This window comes from Limulus polyphemus, unplaced genomic scaffold (genome assembly GCF_000517525.1).
Source record: "Limulus polyphemus unplaced genomic scaffold, Limulus_polyphemus-2.1.2 Scaffold4768, whole genome shotgun sequence".
Lineage (NCBI taxonomy): Eukaryota > Metazoa > Arthropoda > Merostomata > Xiphosura > Limulidae > Limulus > Limulus polyphemus.
In genome coordinates, this window is record NW_013670378.1 from 1 (window position 1) to 14,289 (window position 14,289).

At 33.2% G+C, this 14,289-nt stretch overlaps 1 protein-coding gene across 1 annotated transcript; it reads left to right on the forward strand.

Moving 5' to 3' along the window:
- Positions 1-143: 143 nt before the first annotated feature.
- LOC106471661 (epsin-2-like) lies at positions 144-13,321 on the forward strand (the record flags this gene model as incomplete). Its single annotated transcript, XM_022400273.1, has 7 exons — positions 144-158; positions 1,952-2,012; positions 3,770-4,110; positions 4,280-4,403; positions 5,054-5,242; positions 7,920-8,099; positions 9,802-13,321. Coding segments are annotated over 7 exons (1,134 nt in total), but the record flags the coding sequence as incomplete, so codon positions are not given.
- Positions 13,322-14,289: the final 968 nt, after the last annotated feature.

Consider the following 14,289-nt stretch of genomic DNA (forward strand, 5'->3'; position numbering starts at 1 on the left):
TGCCGATAGGGTAAGTGAAGGTATCTTGATCTGTTTGTGCCGATAGGGTAAGTGAAGGTATCTTGATCTGTTTGTGCCGATAGGGTAAGTGAAGGTATCTTGATCTGTTTGTGCCGATAGGGTAAGTGAAGGTATCTTGATCTGTTGGTGCTGATAGGGTAAGTGAAGGTATCTTGCATTACCTTAATTACATGTGTACTAAATAACAGTAAATTTAATTAACATTACTAATAATGTGATGAGAAAGTTATTTTTGGTTCTTAGAACAACATTAAAAAAGATATAGTACTGATATGTGTTCCTTTGCATATTACGACTGTAGTGGGTTACAGGGTTGCAGTTAAAAGTTTGTTCTCTAGCCAAGAATTTGAAGGTAATTCTGAACAATCAAACATTCATCAGGCAGCATTTTAGCAGTGTCAGATTTTTTTTTACTCTTTTTTTCAATAGTAATCACAATCTAAATATCAGCCATACGAAAAAAATCCAGTTTTTTGGTTTGTATAAAGATTGTTATATGAACAACAGTTGTATTAAAAAAAACGAATTATAACACCACTACCAAAGTGTTAGTTATACCTCACAGCCTTTTCCTTCACTGGGGCAGACCATTATAGTGGCAACATTGTTTCAGTAAAATTTACTGAATACCTTGTGTAAGTTCTAACTCCAATAATTGTATTGTTGAAAAAAAAAGAGTCCATTGTAACTACACAAGTCTTTCCCATTACAGCTTTAGTGAGTTTTTTTTTATTATCTAACGTACATGTGAAAAGTGTATAGTACTAGTACTGGTGTTTTCTTGCACATTACAAATGTAATGAGTTAGTGTTTTTTATTATCTAACGTACATGGTGTTTCTTGTTATCCCTGTCTCAACTGTAGTGAGGCCTCATCTGCTGAGAGATATAAGGATATAAATAAACATTATAAATGGTTATTTGTTTTGTTATCACAGTTTTAGCTATACTGAGATATAACCTGTTTTGTTTTAGGAGTACTGTGAAACATCGTTATCCAAATGTAGTTCTTCCAGATAGTCAAATTAGTTATTTTGAATACAATGAACACTTCATACCAGGCATTATTGATTGTTAAATGTAAGGTGCAAACTAATAAGGATATGTATACAACTGGTGAACATTATTCAACTGTGTAAATAATAATTAGTGGTTTATTATCGTATATGGCATCACTAGCGTCAATATTTATACAGATTACATGATGAATTTGGCATTATATCCTTATCTTTGCATTAATCATTTTGTCCAACCAGTAACTAATGAAATACAAAATAAATTGTTTACACAAGAAAATAATCAGTTTACTTACATCACATTTTAATGATCTGAGTATTTCTACGTCTTTGTTTCGAAGAATTGTGACTCAACATGGTTATAGCATAAGCCGTCCCGATGACCTTTAGATATCTGTCGTAATTTTTATCTACATCCCTGCTGTGAAACGTCTTTCTCAAAACACTTGTTAAAAACTGGTACCGACTTTGAGTATAGGTGTTTTGGGGTCGGTAATTATTCACCTTGTTTCCTGTTCTGATTGACCCCTAATTGACTCTCGTGGAATCACGTACAGATTACCGAATCCTGCATCTCTAAGAAATGCATGTTTGCTATAAGAAATAACTGTTTAGATTCAGGACACAAATATATGGATTATTGATTAAATTTCCTGTTTTTGATTCTTGTCTGCATGAAGAATCATCCAGATTGTGAATAAACTGGATTGATGACTGGAATAACAAGGGTTTGGTGTTCATAAATGACTTGTTTCAACATCATCATATTTTCTGACTTATTTCAAAAGATTCTTTTCTGTACGCTGAATTTGTAAATAAACTAAAACAGAGGTAAATGTATAGAAGTACAAACAATGGATGTATTCTTTATTTACAAAGTAAGTAATTTTGTTAATCTTTACATTCATTTTGCAGTACGTTACCTCATCTCACAGAGATTCATTTGGCTCACCAGATGGAGCAACTTCACCAGGAGGTATGTATTTAAAGGGCTACAAAAGCTTGAAAGTTAAAGGATTTTTCACACTTTTTATTTCAATGACTATACCGTACTTTCTCGATGAACCAACTGATCTGTAGACGGCTGTTTCGGTAATAAGTAGAACATTACTATAAAAACAGTCAATGATGATAAGCTATCATAATACTTCTAATAATTGTGTCAACTCCCAACATGTATAACAAGCTGTTTCAAACCCTCAGTTATGGTATTTTCTGGCATTTCATATTGTATACTGTGTTCAAATGATGAGTGCAATGTTTTATCATGCACCCTTAAAGTACATTATATTGATGAACGCAGAGCCTCATGAATTATCGTTTTAGTTGTTGTACACTTGGTTGACGTACGCATCACGTACAGTAAAGTTAAGTTCAAATAAAAGAATGATAATTAAGTAGTGTTAAAATAATAAATAATTCTGTGCTATTGATTATTACCTAAAAATCTGATATGTAAATGAATTAAATAAAACTGGTAATTATAATTCACCTGCTTAATCTGATTGACACCCTAATGGTTGTACCTGAAAATCTGTACAAATATCGGCCCGGCATGGCGAGGTGGTTAGGGGCGCTCGACTCGCAATCTATGGGTCGTGGGTGTTCGAATCCCCGTCACACCAAACATGCTTGCCATTTCAGCCATGGGGCGTTATAATGTGACGGTCAACCCAACTATTCGTTGGTGAAAGAGTAGCCCAAGAGTTGGCGATGGGTGGTGATGACTAGCTGCCTTCCCTCTAATCTTTCTCAGCACTGGATATGGCAGATGTAGCGTGGTTGAAATGTTTTAGCATATTCATCTTTACTTTCACTCATGGGTTCTTAGAATAACTATAGAAAGGTCTTATATGCAGATTTCATAATGTGCCCATAAGTTCTGAAGAATAGGTTGATGGATTCTGCCTTTGTAATGTACCCCTAAACAGGCTGTATTATGTACCCCTAAATTATACACTAGGTTGGTGGAAACAGGCTGTAATATGTACCCCTATGTTATACACTAGGTTCATGGAAACAGGCTATATTATGTACCCCTAAGTTATACACGAGCTTTGTGGAAACAGGCTGTGTTATGTACCCCTAAGTTATACACAAGGTTGGTGGAAGCAGCGCTTCATCATGTATTGGACTGGGTGTGGTCACGTGGCTAACATGCTCTGACTGGAACCTTGAGGATTCACGGTTCTTGTCCTGTTTGTTATAAACAATGTACATGCAAACAAATGTGGCAGTTTCATGGAGTATATCAATAATAGTAAATTTTAAACACATCCTAATTAAAAAAGAAAATTGTACACACACACACACATAGGAAGTGGAAAACCTGGACTATCACATTGAAAAAAATTTAAGTGTTTCGTAAAGCCTAACTTGGTAAGATCTGTTGTTTGTGGTTGCCAGAGCTGTATGCATGTATACAGAACAGTTTTGAAAAGCTCTTATATCCTATGAGTTTGCCAAGTAACTTCACACTTTAACACATTTCAATGATGTTGTCAGATTGTGAGATTTACATAAACATTTGTGTACATGTACATGAAAGTGTTCTTTGGACAAGTAGTCCACTAAATGTAGGTTCCATAACTTATTTGTAGCATCTTTTCTTGGTGCCTTGTCTACAACATGTTTTATCCCTGGACATGTTTCATTGTCAGAGCTAGAGTGTGCAAAACCTGACTTTTAACTGTTGTTATATTGTCTATAATCATGTTTTTATGGTTACTGTAGAGTTCCCAGGACATGTTTCATCATCAGAGCTAGAGTGTGCAAGACCCCAGACGTCAGGTGAAGAAGAACTACAGCTTCAGTTAGCCCTAGCAATGAGCAAAGAGGAGGCGGAGCAGGAAGAAAGGATGAGACAAAATGATGAACTGCGTCTTAAGATGGCTCTCACGGAGAGTGAAGCGCGGTACGGCCAGACCGAGATGTCCCCTACGACAACCTCAAACCAGTCCACAATGGATGATTTGTTAGGACTGAACCTGAATAATGAAAGCCAAGGTGGAGTTTATAGTAGTCCAACAACAGCTGATCCATGGGGAATATCTGGGACAGGACAACCATGTGTGGTGAGAAATTTCTTCTTTTCCACCCTTTGAGTTTCTCTAAGTAACAATAACGTAACTACGAAGTGGTGATACAAATTTTATCACCCTGTTTTACAATAATACTAATCTTCTTAGAAATCGCCTGTCAATAAGAGAAGTTAATACTAGTAACTATGTTTGTCATTTACAGGCTACAGACCCTTGGGGAACTCCAGTTAGTCATCCTGTGACTGTTACGAGCAGTGATCCCTGGAGCCTTCCCATCTCCTCGCCAACAGAAACAATTAAAGCACCAGCACCTGCTAATACCCCAGGTGTGTTTTTGCACTAGTGTTTTGTGTTGGAGGATGAATAGGCTTATAGTTACATCTGTTGTAGCACTGAAAAGGGTGTATGTTTAAATTATCTAAATAAAGTAACTAGCAGACTGACAACCACTTTTACTGCTTGCCGAGTGGAGGTATGGTATAATGCTAAATAATTACCGCCTAGTGTATTGAATGGTTGGGTTTCAGTTGTAGTTAATGCATTATATGCCCGAATCAGAAAGGAAATTACTTTGTCGTTTTTTATGATTACACAATTTTTTTTTCTTTTCAAAAACTGGTCCACTTCACCCAGCTGAGTACCTCTGTTTTTTTATGTTTTTTTGAGAATTTCACCCCCCTGGTCTGAATAATTAAGTAGCGATTTACAGTTGTGTACCATATTTATTATTTTAACATGTTAAAGCATATTTTCAGGTTATTTTCCACTCGTATTTTAATGATAAATAACATGCTATACATTTGAATATTACATGTTATTATGATTTAATTTGTATTGCCTGGTCAGTTCTATTATTAATGGGTTCCGAATCTTGCTTAATTTATGTTCCTGTTTAGTAGATTGACTTTCAGTTTTTATTAGTTATTGTAAAAGAAAAAAAAAAATTGATTTCAATTAAAAAGTAATTAACTTACAGTTGCAGCTAATGACCCATGGGGTGGGATACATTTAGTCTCAACTGCACCTACTGATCCATGGGGTAGCCAGCCTGTTACGGTAGACTCGCTTGATGCTTTTGCACCAATACCTCCACAGAGGTCAAAATCAATTTCTGGGGAATTAGATGACCTGGATTTTAGGAACCAAGCTTCAGCAAATTCACCAGGTGGGCTCTAAATTTTATGCTAATGAAACTTTGTTGGTATTTATTAGGCCTTTTAAAAATTGTTATATTCTTAAGTTACAAGTTTAATATTTTTAGAACTTTAAAAATGTCCAATTAAGTCATAATGAATAAATTACAAGGAACTTGCCAAGCTGAAAACATTTGTTTACAAATAAATTATTAAAAATGTTAACATTTGTTTTTAAGTTTCTAGAATACAATTCACCAGGTTTACCTAGCATAACCAGGTGGCTAACATTGAATAAGCTAAACATTATTTAACATTTATTAACATGTATTAAGCTTTAAGTTAAGAGTCTTGGACCCGATTGCAAAATCTGCACAGCTAGCATGTTAACTATGATGAGCTCACCATTCATGTCTTCTGTTACGTGTATTCGTGAGAGCACATGATACGCAACTAAATGATAGTACCCACTTTCTAAATGTTACACTTGTCGTGGTGTCCTGTGATATATATTTCAGGTCAGTGTGGTGGGCACATCGTACTAAATCAATGGCTTGAGGTGGTCTCATAGCCAAAAAGTTGCAAGGAGGTCTGTAGACTGTGCCGGCCATGTTTATGTGGGAAATGTCTGCCGATCACTTTATCCCTGTGAGTATGTGCCAGTCATGGCTCGATAATCTATACAATATTGGTACATCCCTGTCTTGCATGAAAGGTCTGGCATAGCCTTACGTTTAGGGCACTTGACTCGCAATCTGAGGGTCACAAGTTCAAATCCTGTCCCTTAACAGGCTCAACCTTTCTGCCATTGGGGCATTAAAATGTGACAGTCAATCTCACTATCCATTGGTAACGAGTAGCCCAAGAGTTCGCAGTGGGTGGTGTTGAGTAGCTGCATTCCTTCTAGTCTGTCATTTTAAAATTAGGGATGGCTAGTGCAGATAGCCCTCAAGGAGCTTTGTGCAAAACTCAAAACAAACTAGCATGAAAGACACAATCCATCTTCTCTAAAGTGAAGGACTGATGTGTTTTCCATCATGCATTTACTGTCACAAACATGTCCTTCAAAGAAATGAGGCCATATGATCAACTGGCTTCTGAATCCACCCAAATCCCATACTGTACCATCTCATCATTGCAATGGCCATTGCACGAAGTCGTGAAGATCAGCTGGTGTTGCATTCCTCTAGAGGATTTCCTTGTCCAAAAACAGCTGCCATTTTCTGACTCCTGCCACAACTTCAGTGGATGTGTTGTGGGGCATTGTTATAATTTGTTTCAGAGCAAAATCATGTTTGTTTATTTTATGATTCTCTTTGTTCACTGTTTTTGCATCAATAGAATCATAACATTGCACCAGTACTAATGTCTTTACTTTATTGATGCTTTGAAAGAGCAGTTCCAACAATTAGAGATAACATGTTAGTTGCCATTTCTAAGGGCATGTTTGATGCTGACTATGTACAGTTCTCGGTAAGCAAGTTTAATGATCCTGTCAGTGATAATGTTTATGGTACTGTAAGCACTTTTCCCACCATCTTTATCAAATATCAATTTTCTTGTATGTTAATTTTTGAATTATTGACTAATAGGTCAAGTACTTATGATAACCCTGTGTGTGTGTATTTATTTTTTGATCTAGCACTGTACTGTAGTTTCGATTTTTATTGTAGGTCAACTACTTATGATAACCCTGTGTGTGTGTGTATTTATTTTTTGATCTAGCACTGTAGTTTCGATTTTTATTATAGGTCAACTACCTATGATAACCCTGTGTGTGTGTATTTATTTTTGATCTAGCACTGTAGTTTCAATTTTTATTATAGGTCAACTACTTATGATAACCCTGTGTGTGTGTGTGTATTTATTTTTTGATCTAGCACTGTAGTTTCAATTTTTATTATAGGTCAACTACTTATGATAACCCTGTTTGTGTGTGTATTTATTTTTTGATCTAGCACTGTAGTTTCGATTTTTATAATTAAGGTTCAAGGTAGGTAAAGTGTTTTGCTTTCTTACAACATTATGATGGTGTTTTTCTGGCCCAAAATTGGGCTTTTTTTAACACAAAACTGTGTAGTTTGTAGTTCACAACATTCAGGTTGAAGATATTAAGACTAAGAGTTGATTTTGAATGTGTTAATTTTTGGGAATGTATTGCAATAAAGTTATTATGTGTTATGCCAGAACCAGAATTAAACTAAAACTCATTGTACTAAAGTTAATTTTTTTTGTAGTGTACATTTTCCAGGTTTAACCTTAAATTCAATTTGATTTAGTAAGGTATGTTTTTTCTCTCCTGAAGTACTGCATCTCCTAGCCCAGTCTTGAATCTCTAGGTTTAATGATATCATAAAGATTGGTTTAGTTTAAATTTTGATTCTACAAGTTACATATTCATAAACACTTCATCTGCCTCTCTCTCTCTGCTAACTTTCATTGTACATTTGGCCTTGACATTGTGTAATGTACTTGTGAATGGATCTAAGTGAAAACTTTCTAAAATTGAATTTGTTTACCGAGATTCGGTTGTATTAGTTTGGAGCTTAAAATAGCTTAAAGTTTTATAAAAACTACTTTAAGCTCCAAATTAATAGTTAGTTTACTTTAGTGTTTGATTCGTCATAACATTGAAAGGAACGTTAATGTTATGGTAAAATGTAAAACATTACGTCCTTCTGTGTTTTGAAGAGCGTACTGTTCTTACAGGTGATCAAAGAACATTATCTCCAAACCCTTTTGAGCTGTATGAGTTGAAAGACTCACTTTCTCCAAATCAGGAGCATCTAAAACAGGATCAAGCAAGAAAAACACCAGAGAGTTTCTTGGGACCAAATGCAAATTTGGTTAACTTGGATGCTTTAGTAAGCTCTAAGCAAACTGGGCAAGGTAAAATGCTTATAAATGATAAATTTTAGATGTTCTTTCATAAGTATGTGTGTGTGTGTGTGTGTGTGTGTGTGTGTGGAGATAACACTTTCATTTATTAAACAGAAATTTTATGTTTAATTCACTTTGAAATATCAACACTAGTGATACTACTTTATGTCGGTAAAGAGTAGCTCTGACAAAGAGTTGACAGTGGGTGGTGTTGACTAGCTGCTTACCCTCTAGTCTATTGCTTCTAATTTAGGAACAGCTAGTGCATATAGACAGTCCCTGAGTAGCTTTGCACAAAATTCGAGTTTTTAAATTCCCAATTTTTTGTTTATCTTGTTTGCTGGCTTTTTTTATGCTCAAATATGGGTAAAGGATTACTTGATATGGTAGCTAGCAGATACGGTTCATGATGATTTACTGTAGCAATTGATTATTTGATCACATTAGTTTAAGATGTAAAATTTGAAGACACAGCTGGAGATTTGTTTAAGAATATAGTGAGCATTTATAGTTTCTGTGTAACTAAATTCTCTATATATAATGCATAGCAATAGACTAATACACAACCCCCACTAAGTGTGAAAACAAATTTTAGAGTAAAAAAGCAGCTTTTCCAAATATAACATACATGTCTAGAACATCGCTTTAAATAAACCTTTGTGTCTTTTAAAGTAATTATTCTCTGAATGTGTGTAATAAAATTTCATATTGTGTATTGATTTTTTTACTCCTTCACTTCCTACATAATATTAAGGTTGGCTTCCTAAAGACACCGATTGTATAGTGTACAAAGCATTTGAGTATCTACCTTTTTACAGTCATTTAATGTTCATCTATTATTTGCTGGTAATTCCGGTTTCACTCTGTACTTAAGCTATTTTAAGGATCACCATATATTTGTAAGAAAGCTAACTTTAAGAGTAATAAGATTGTTTACACCAGAATTACGATGTTTTTTTATGTAAATATAGAAGAAACAAATAACTTTTCAATACCCCTTTGACCTTTGCAGTACCTTATTTAGTATTCTACAAAAGGTTTGGATGCAAAATACCAAAGCTGTTTTTGTTGTAGGCTGGCACAAGAGTAATAATAATAAGTATATTAAGTGGGGTGTTTTGAGCAGACTTTTTTTTTCTTGTAAGTCTAACATGTGTACTTTTTGTACATTTTTATATTTAAGTCCAATTACTACAAGCTGAAGATAAATAGTTGGGTTAATATTATGTTTCTAGTCCTGAATAAGAATGGATGCGTGAAACAACATTAAATGTATTTTTTATGTTTATATGTTAACATCTTCACTTAAAATTAAATCAAAATGTATCTTTCGTTTCCACAAGTTATTAGAGAAAACACTAAGCTTGGGTTGGTTAGTGGAAAAGTTTCTCTAGGAAAAAAAAATATCACAAATAATTTATATAATTTCTTTTTTCTCGATGTTGCAAGAAGTTTCTTGAGATGATGTCGGCTCAGAAGTTTAACTTGTGTAGCTTCTAAGGTAATTTTCCTCTCAGCAGTTCAACGTTTCGTGAATTAATTAATTCAAATGAATCTTTTTCAAACTGTTCCAAATCAGCTGGAGAAGATAAGTTTTTATTTATCCTGCTAGATGTTTTTTTGCAGGTGAAGCACTTTAAGATATTTAAATATAAGATTTGTGAAGTTTTATATATTTTAATTTGCTGTTTGTTTGTTGTTTCTACTTTAGCTTCAAGCACTGTTACAAATCCATTTGCTACACAAGCCATTAATAACCCCTTTGAGACTGTCAGAGCTCCACCGCCGACCATAAACCAGTTGAGAACCCAGCATATAGGCTTCACTTCAGAGCCAACATCTGTAACAGGTCCACCCCTTCCTGCCCCTCTCCTTCCACTAGATGGATTTACAGCGTCCTCACCATTGCCACCAGCCAACAACCCTTTCATGTGAAACAATTAATATTTATAATTTATATGTGCTGGCAAGCACCCTTGTTTTTCCAAGTCTATTGAAAGTTCTGGTTGATAAATTCAATCATTATATCGTGAGAAAAATATAGTTTTTCAGCCAGTTTCTGAAAGACATGCGTCTAATAAAAACATAACGTACTGTAAAATAAAGACTTGTAATCAGCATAGACATAATTTTCTTCTTGATTTAACATAATGGCTTTAAGTTGGTTTTATTTTTTAGTTTGTAAGATGTAGTATTAAGTAGAAAAGTAACACATGTCTGTCTTGTGTTTTCATCTTTAATCACGAGTTCTTCAGATTGCATTTTCTTATTTGAATTTTGCGTAAGTTTGATTATAAATGTAAAAGGACATCTAAAGAAATATGAATATATTGGTTTTCTGTGTTTTGAAGTATTCAGTAAATTAATTTTAGTAATAGTAGATTTTTTTAAAAGAACTACTGGAGCATTTAATCATAGCACGCGACAATAGGAAATCCGATAATTGGTAAGAACTCTTGATGAAAACTACAAGTTCTTACCTATCAAGTTTAAACATTTTTGACTTGCTAATTATTAAGCTAAATTATAGTTATGCAAGTATTCTAGGTACGGACGAGATAAATAGTAGTTGTGGTCGCATATCAGATTTTGGATACCCATCTCCTGGTATCCAATGAGATTTGGGTATTTTTGGATTGGATAGATCATAAGGTCATACATCACAAACGTGCACCACAGTCATGAGCTACTACTTAATTGTAGTATAATATTAATTAATCGTGTTTTTTGAACATTAGATGATACGCGACCAGATCGAATTTATGTCCTGTCCCTTTCTAGAAGACACAAAGAAATGTTGAAGTGCAAATACTAAGCAGTTTGGGTTAGTAAAACTGTAGATGTCATTTTATTGGCACTTGTGTATAACATTAAAATAATAAATAACGCAATGTCAAAATGTATAGACAATTATGAACATATAATGTGGACATTTTCCACATCATCATCGAGACATTTTAGAGGCCATAGATTGGCCTGATTATTTAAAAATGTTCATAATTGTGTATTTATTTTGATGTTGTGATCTTTATTTATTTTATTAAAACTGTTTTTTTATTAATGCTAGTATGTGAAGTAGGTATCACACCAAACTAACTAAAATTATCAATGTCATGTTTTAGCTAAGTGACGTTATATTTATTGTTTAGGGTGGTTGTGGGAGTAAGTTAGAAATAAAATATTAATTATTACTCTAGCTACAAGGAGTAGAATTTGATAACTTAGCTAAGAATGACCAATTTTTAAGAAAAACATTAAAAAAAAAACTTGCCTCTTCATCTATTAGCATCGCAAGTGTGAAGTTTAATTTATTTAATTGATGTAAAAGGTTTCAAAATAAAATGTATTAAAAAAAGTAAAAGTCTGTTTATAATAAAATACTTTTTTTTTTTTATACCAACAAAAAAATCACAATGAGTAATAATCTTTTCATAGTTTTACCGAAAGCACTTGAGATGAGTCTCGGGTGTATACCTCTACTGTTTATTTACAGTTTAATTGATGAATTAATGGTTAAGATTTTCTTGTATGTGTGTGTGTGTTTTTTCTGTCAGAAAGTTATTTATCATCAAAAGGTACGGTTTTTTTAACTGATAAGAATTTTATCTGTAGTATTTGTTTGGCAAATATATATAACCTTCAATATGAATACTAGATAGAATTTTTGCTTTGAAGTGACCGTGGTGCCACGTTAAACATAAAGTATTGAAGTGGTTTAAAAAGTATTGTTTTATATAAAGCTTCAGTTCATGTCTGTGTAGAACTACTGTACCTAACTTCTCATATAAATTATCCTCCTACTCACTCAATGCTACAATTTTTTTTTGTTACATTGCTGTCCGTTATGGTAAGAACCAAAAATTGGAGTGATAATGTAAAAACCACTTGGTATAAGTAATCCTATTAAATCTTGTACAACATTTGATTAAAGTTTTTGTGGTCTACTTTACAACATATGTACTTCAGATATTTTTTGGGGTATTTTTATAATATTTGTAGATGATTTGTACCAGAATGTGTTTGAACTACTTGTAAACAGTAGTGATAGGACGTAGAGTTGAATTGATTAAGAATATTTGAAATGAACGATTTATTTAATTGTCCGTGTGATTGCTCTTAATCTAATAGTTGTGTGTGCAATTTGCTGATGAAATTTTGTTTAAAGAAATAATATTAAGCGGTACATCCAAAAACCCGAGTTTTAATAGAATGTTGAGACCATCCTTAGTTTTAAAAGTAATGCGAAGGCTATCACACCTTCTTAAATTAAGTAAGTTCTCGATCTTTGAAAAGTTAAATCTAATTATTTTGTGGTATAACACTGATTTTTAATGAAATTATGCACTTGTGGGAAATCCGGCTAAGAAACGATTTCGAAAGCACTATACCTCTATAACTTGAGAATCTTTAATGACATTTAAAAACAAGATTTGATTATTTTTTCTTACTGTGAATAATACTGTAGTATTTTAAATAATTGCCAACATGATTTCAATAATTATAAAATGTTTACATAGTAACAGTTCCAGCTGTAACTAAATGCATAGAAACACACCGTAATCCTGGTAGCTTAAATATTATCTTACTGTTTTGACAAATATATCCACAGCAATATGCTTGATGAGGATGGAGCTGGTGAACCGGGTTTGAATCCATGCAATATCACAAAAGTATTCCCTGCACTTTAAGCTGTGGGTGTATTATAAGAGTGATTGTCAATTCCTTAGCTGCTGACTGGCTACCTTCTGTTTGGTCAGTAGTTCAAAGTTAGGGACAGTCAAAGATAGATTTGCCATAAATACAAATTTGTGACAGACAAAATTTTTCTTTTAAGATTCTGTTCTATCAATTTTGTATGTGTGTGTGTGTATAAAAGAAAATAATGCTTGTGTGCTTGCTATAATGTTAACTTTGCTGAATATTCATGAAAATCACTATAACTCTTGTTGGTTTAGTTTGTGTTTTTCAGTTCATAATACTTGTTCATATCATGATGATGATTGGTTTCCATTTCTAAATTTTCCACATCAGTTCTAAAAATAAAAACTGAACACCTTGTATTATTTCCTAAACCGAGCAGTTAAAATTGATAGTGAATGTAGTATAGTTATTGGAGTATCAAGGTTTTGAAACTTTAATATTACAATTTAGAAAATCTAAAAACTTTACAAGAGTTTAATTTTGGAAGTTTGAGTTCTTCTGTGTATAATAAAATGGAAAAACATTCTTGATATAACGTGAAGTTTGTTACATTTATGAATGTTAAATGAACAACGTTCTATATATATACATATTGCTCTACTTAAATAATTGATCCAAAGACCGTACATTGGGATTCTCTTATTGTGAAAGTAAAATTATTCTTTTAAATATTATTCGGATAGACGTAATGAAGTTTGTGAATCTGTTTAATTGACTCTAAGCCATACGTGTGTTTTTTTTATTTTGACACTTGGTATTACACAACTTTATACGCTCGGTGAGGTGATAAAAGCCGATATATGTGTGGTCCACCTCCGAGTAACATTTGGATGAAAAACAAATGTCTATGAATTATTTAAATCATAAACTATTTATCTATAATGTAGTCACTGAAAAGTTTTTAAACATCCTTGAATACAATAATGAAGATAAAAGTTGAACTATTATTCAATCGTACTTAACTTGGAGGTTTTTCGTTGGTTCAACACGTTTTTTTGTCCTTACTGATTTATATAGTTTTTCAGTTAATCAGCTATTAGGACTGGCATTTGTGAATTATTACTACTGCTGTAATATTATCTGGTTGTTACTTTAGTAATGAAGATAACTGAATCTCGTTATTATGTTCAAAAAGAACACTGAACTGCACGTAACTACTGTCTTAATAGTTTCCTTGTTACGCTTTATCATGAATATCAGTTGTTAGTGTTTGTTACAGTCCTTTAGAATAGCTTCTCGTTATTTAAATTTCAGTGTTAAATCCTGTTTTTAAGCCCCTCTGCTGGTGATTTCTTATTTGCATGATTTCCTAGTGGAAGATGTATGCCAGTGAGATTCCTCTAGCAGGTTGATTAGTTTTGTTTCAATAATACTTCTAGTTCTTCATAAACCACTGAATAGGCTTTAGTGAGATATGTGTGTATATGTTTAAAATATAAATGTTGCTAACTTTTAAAGAAGAATCAAAATTTATTAGACACTGGGTAGAACTTGTAAT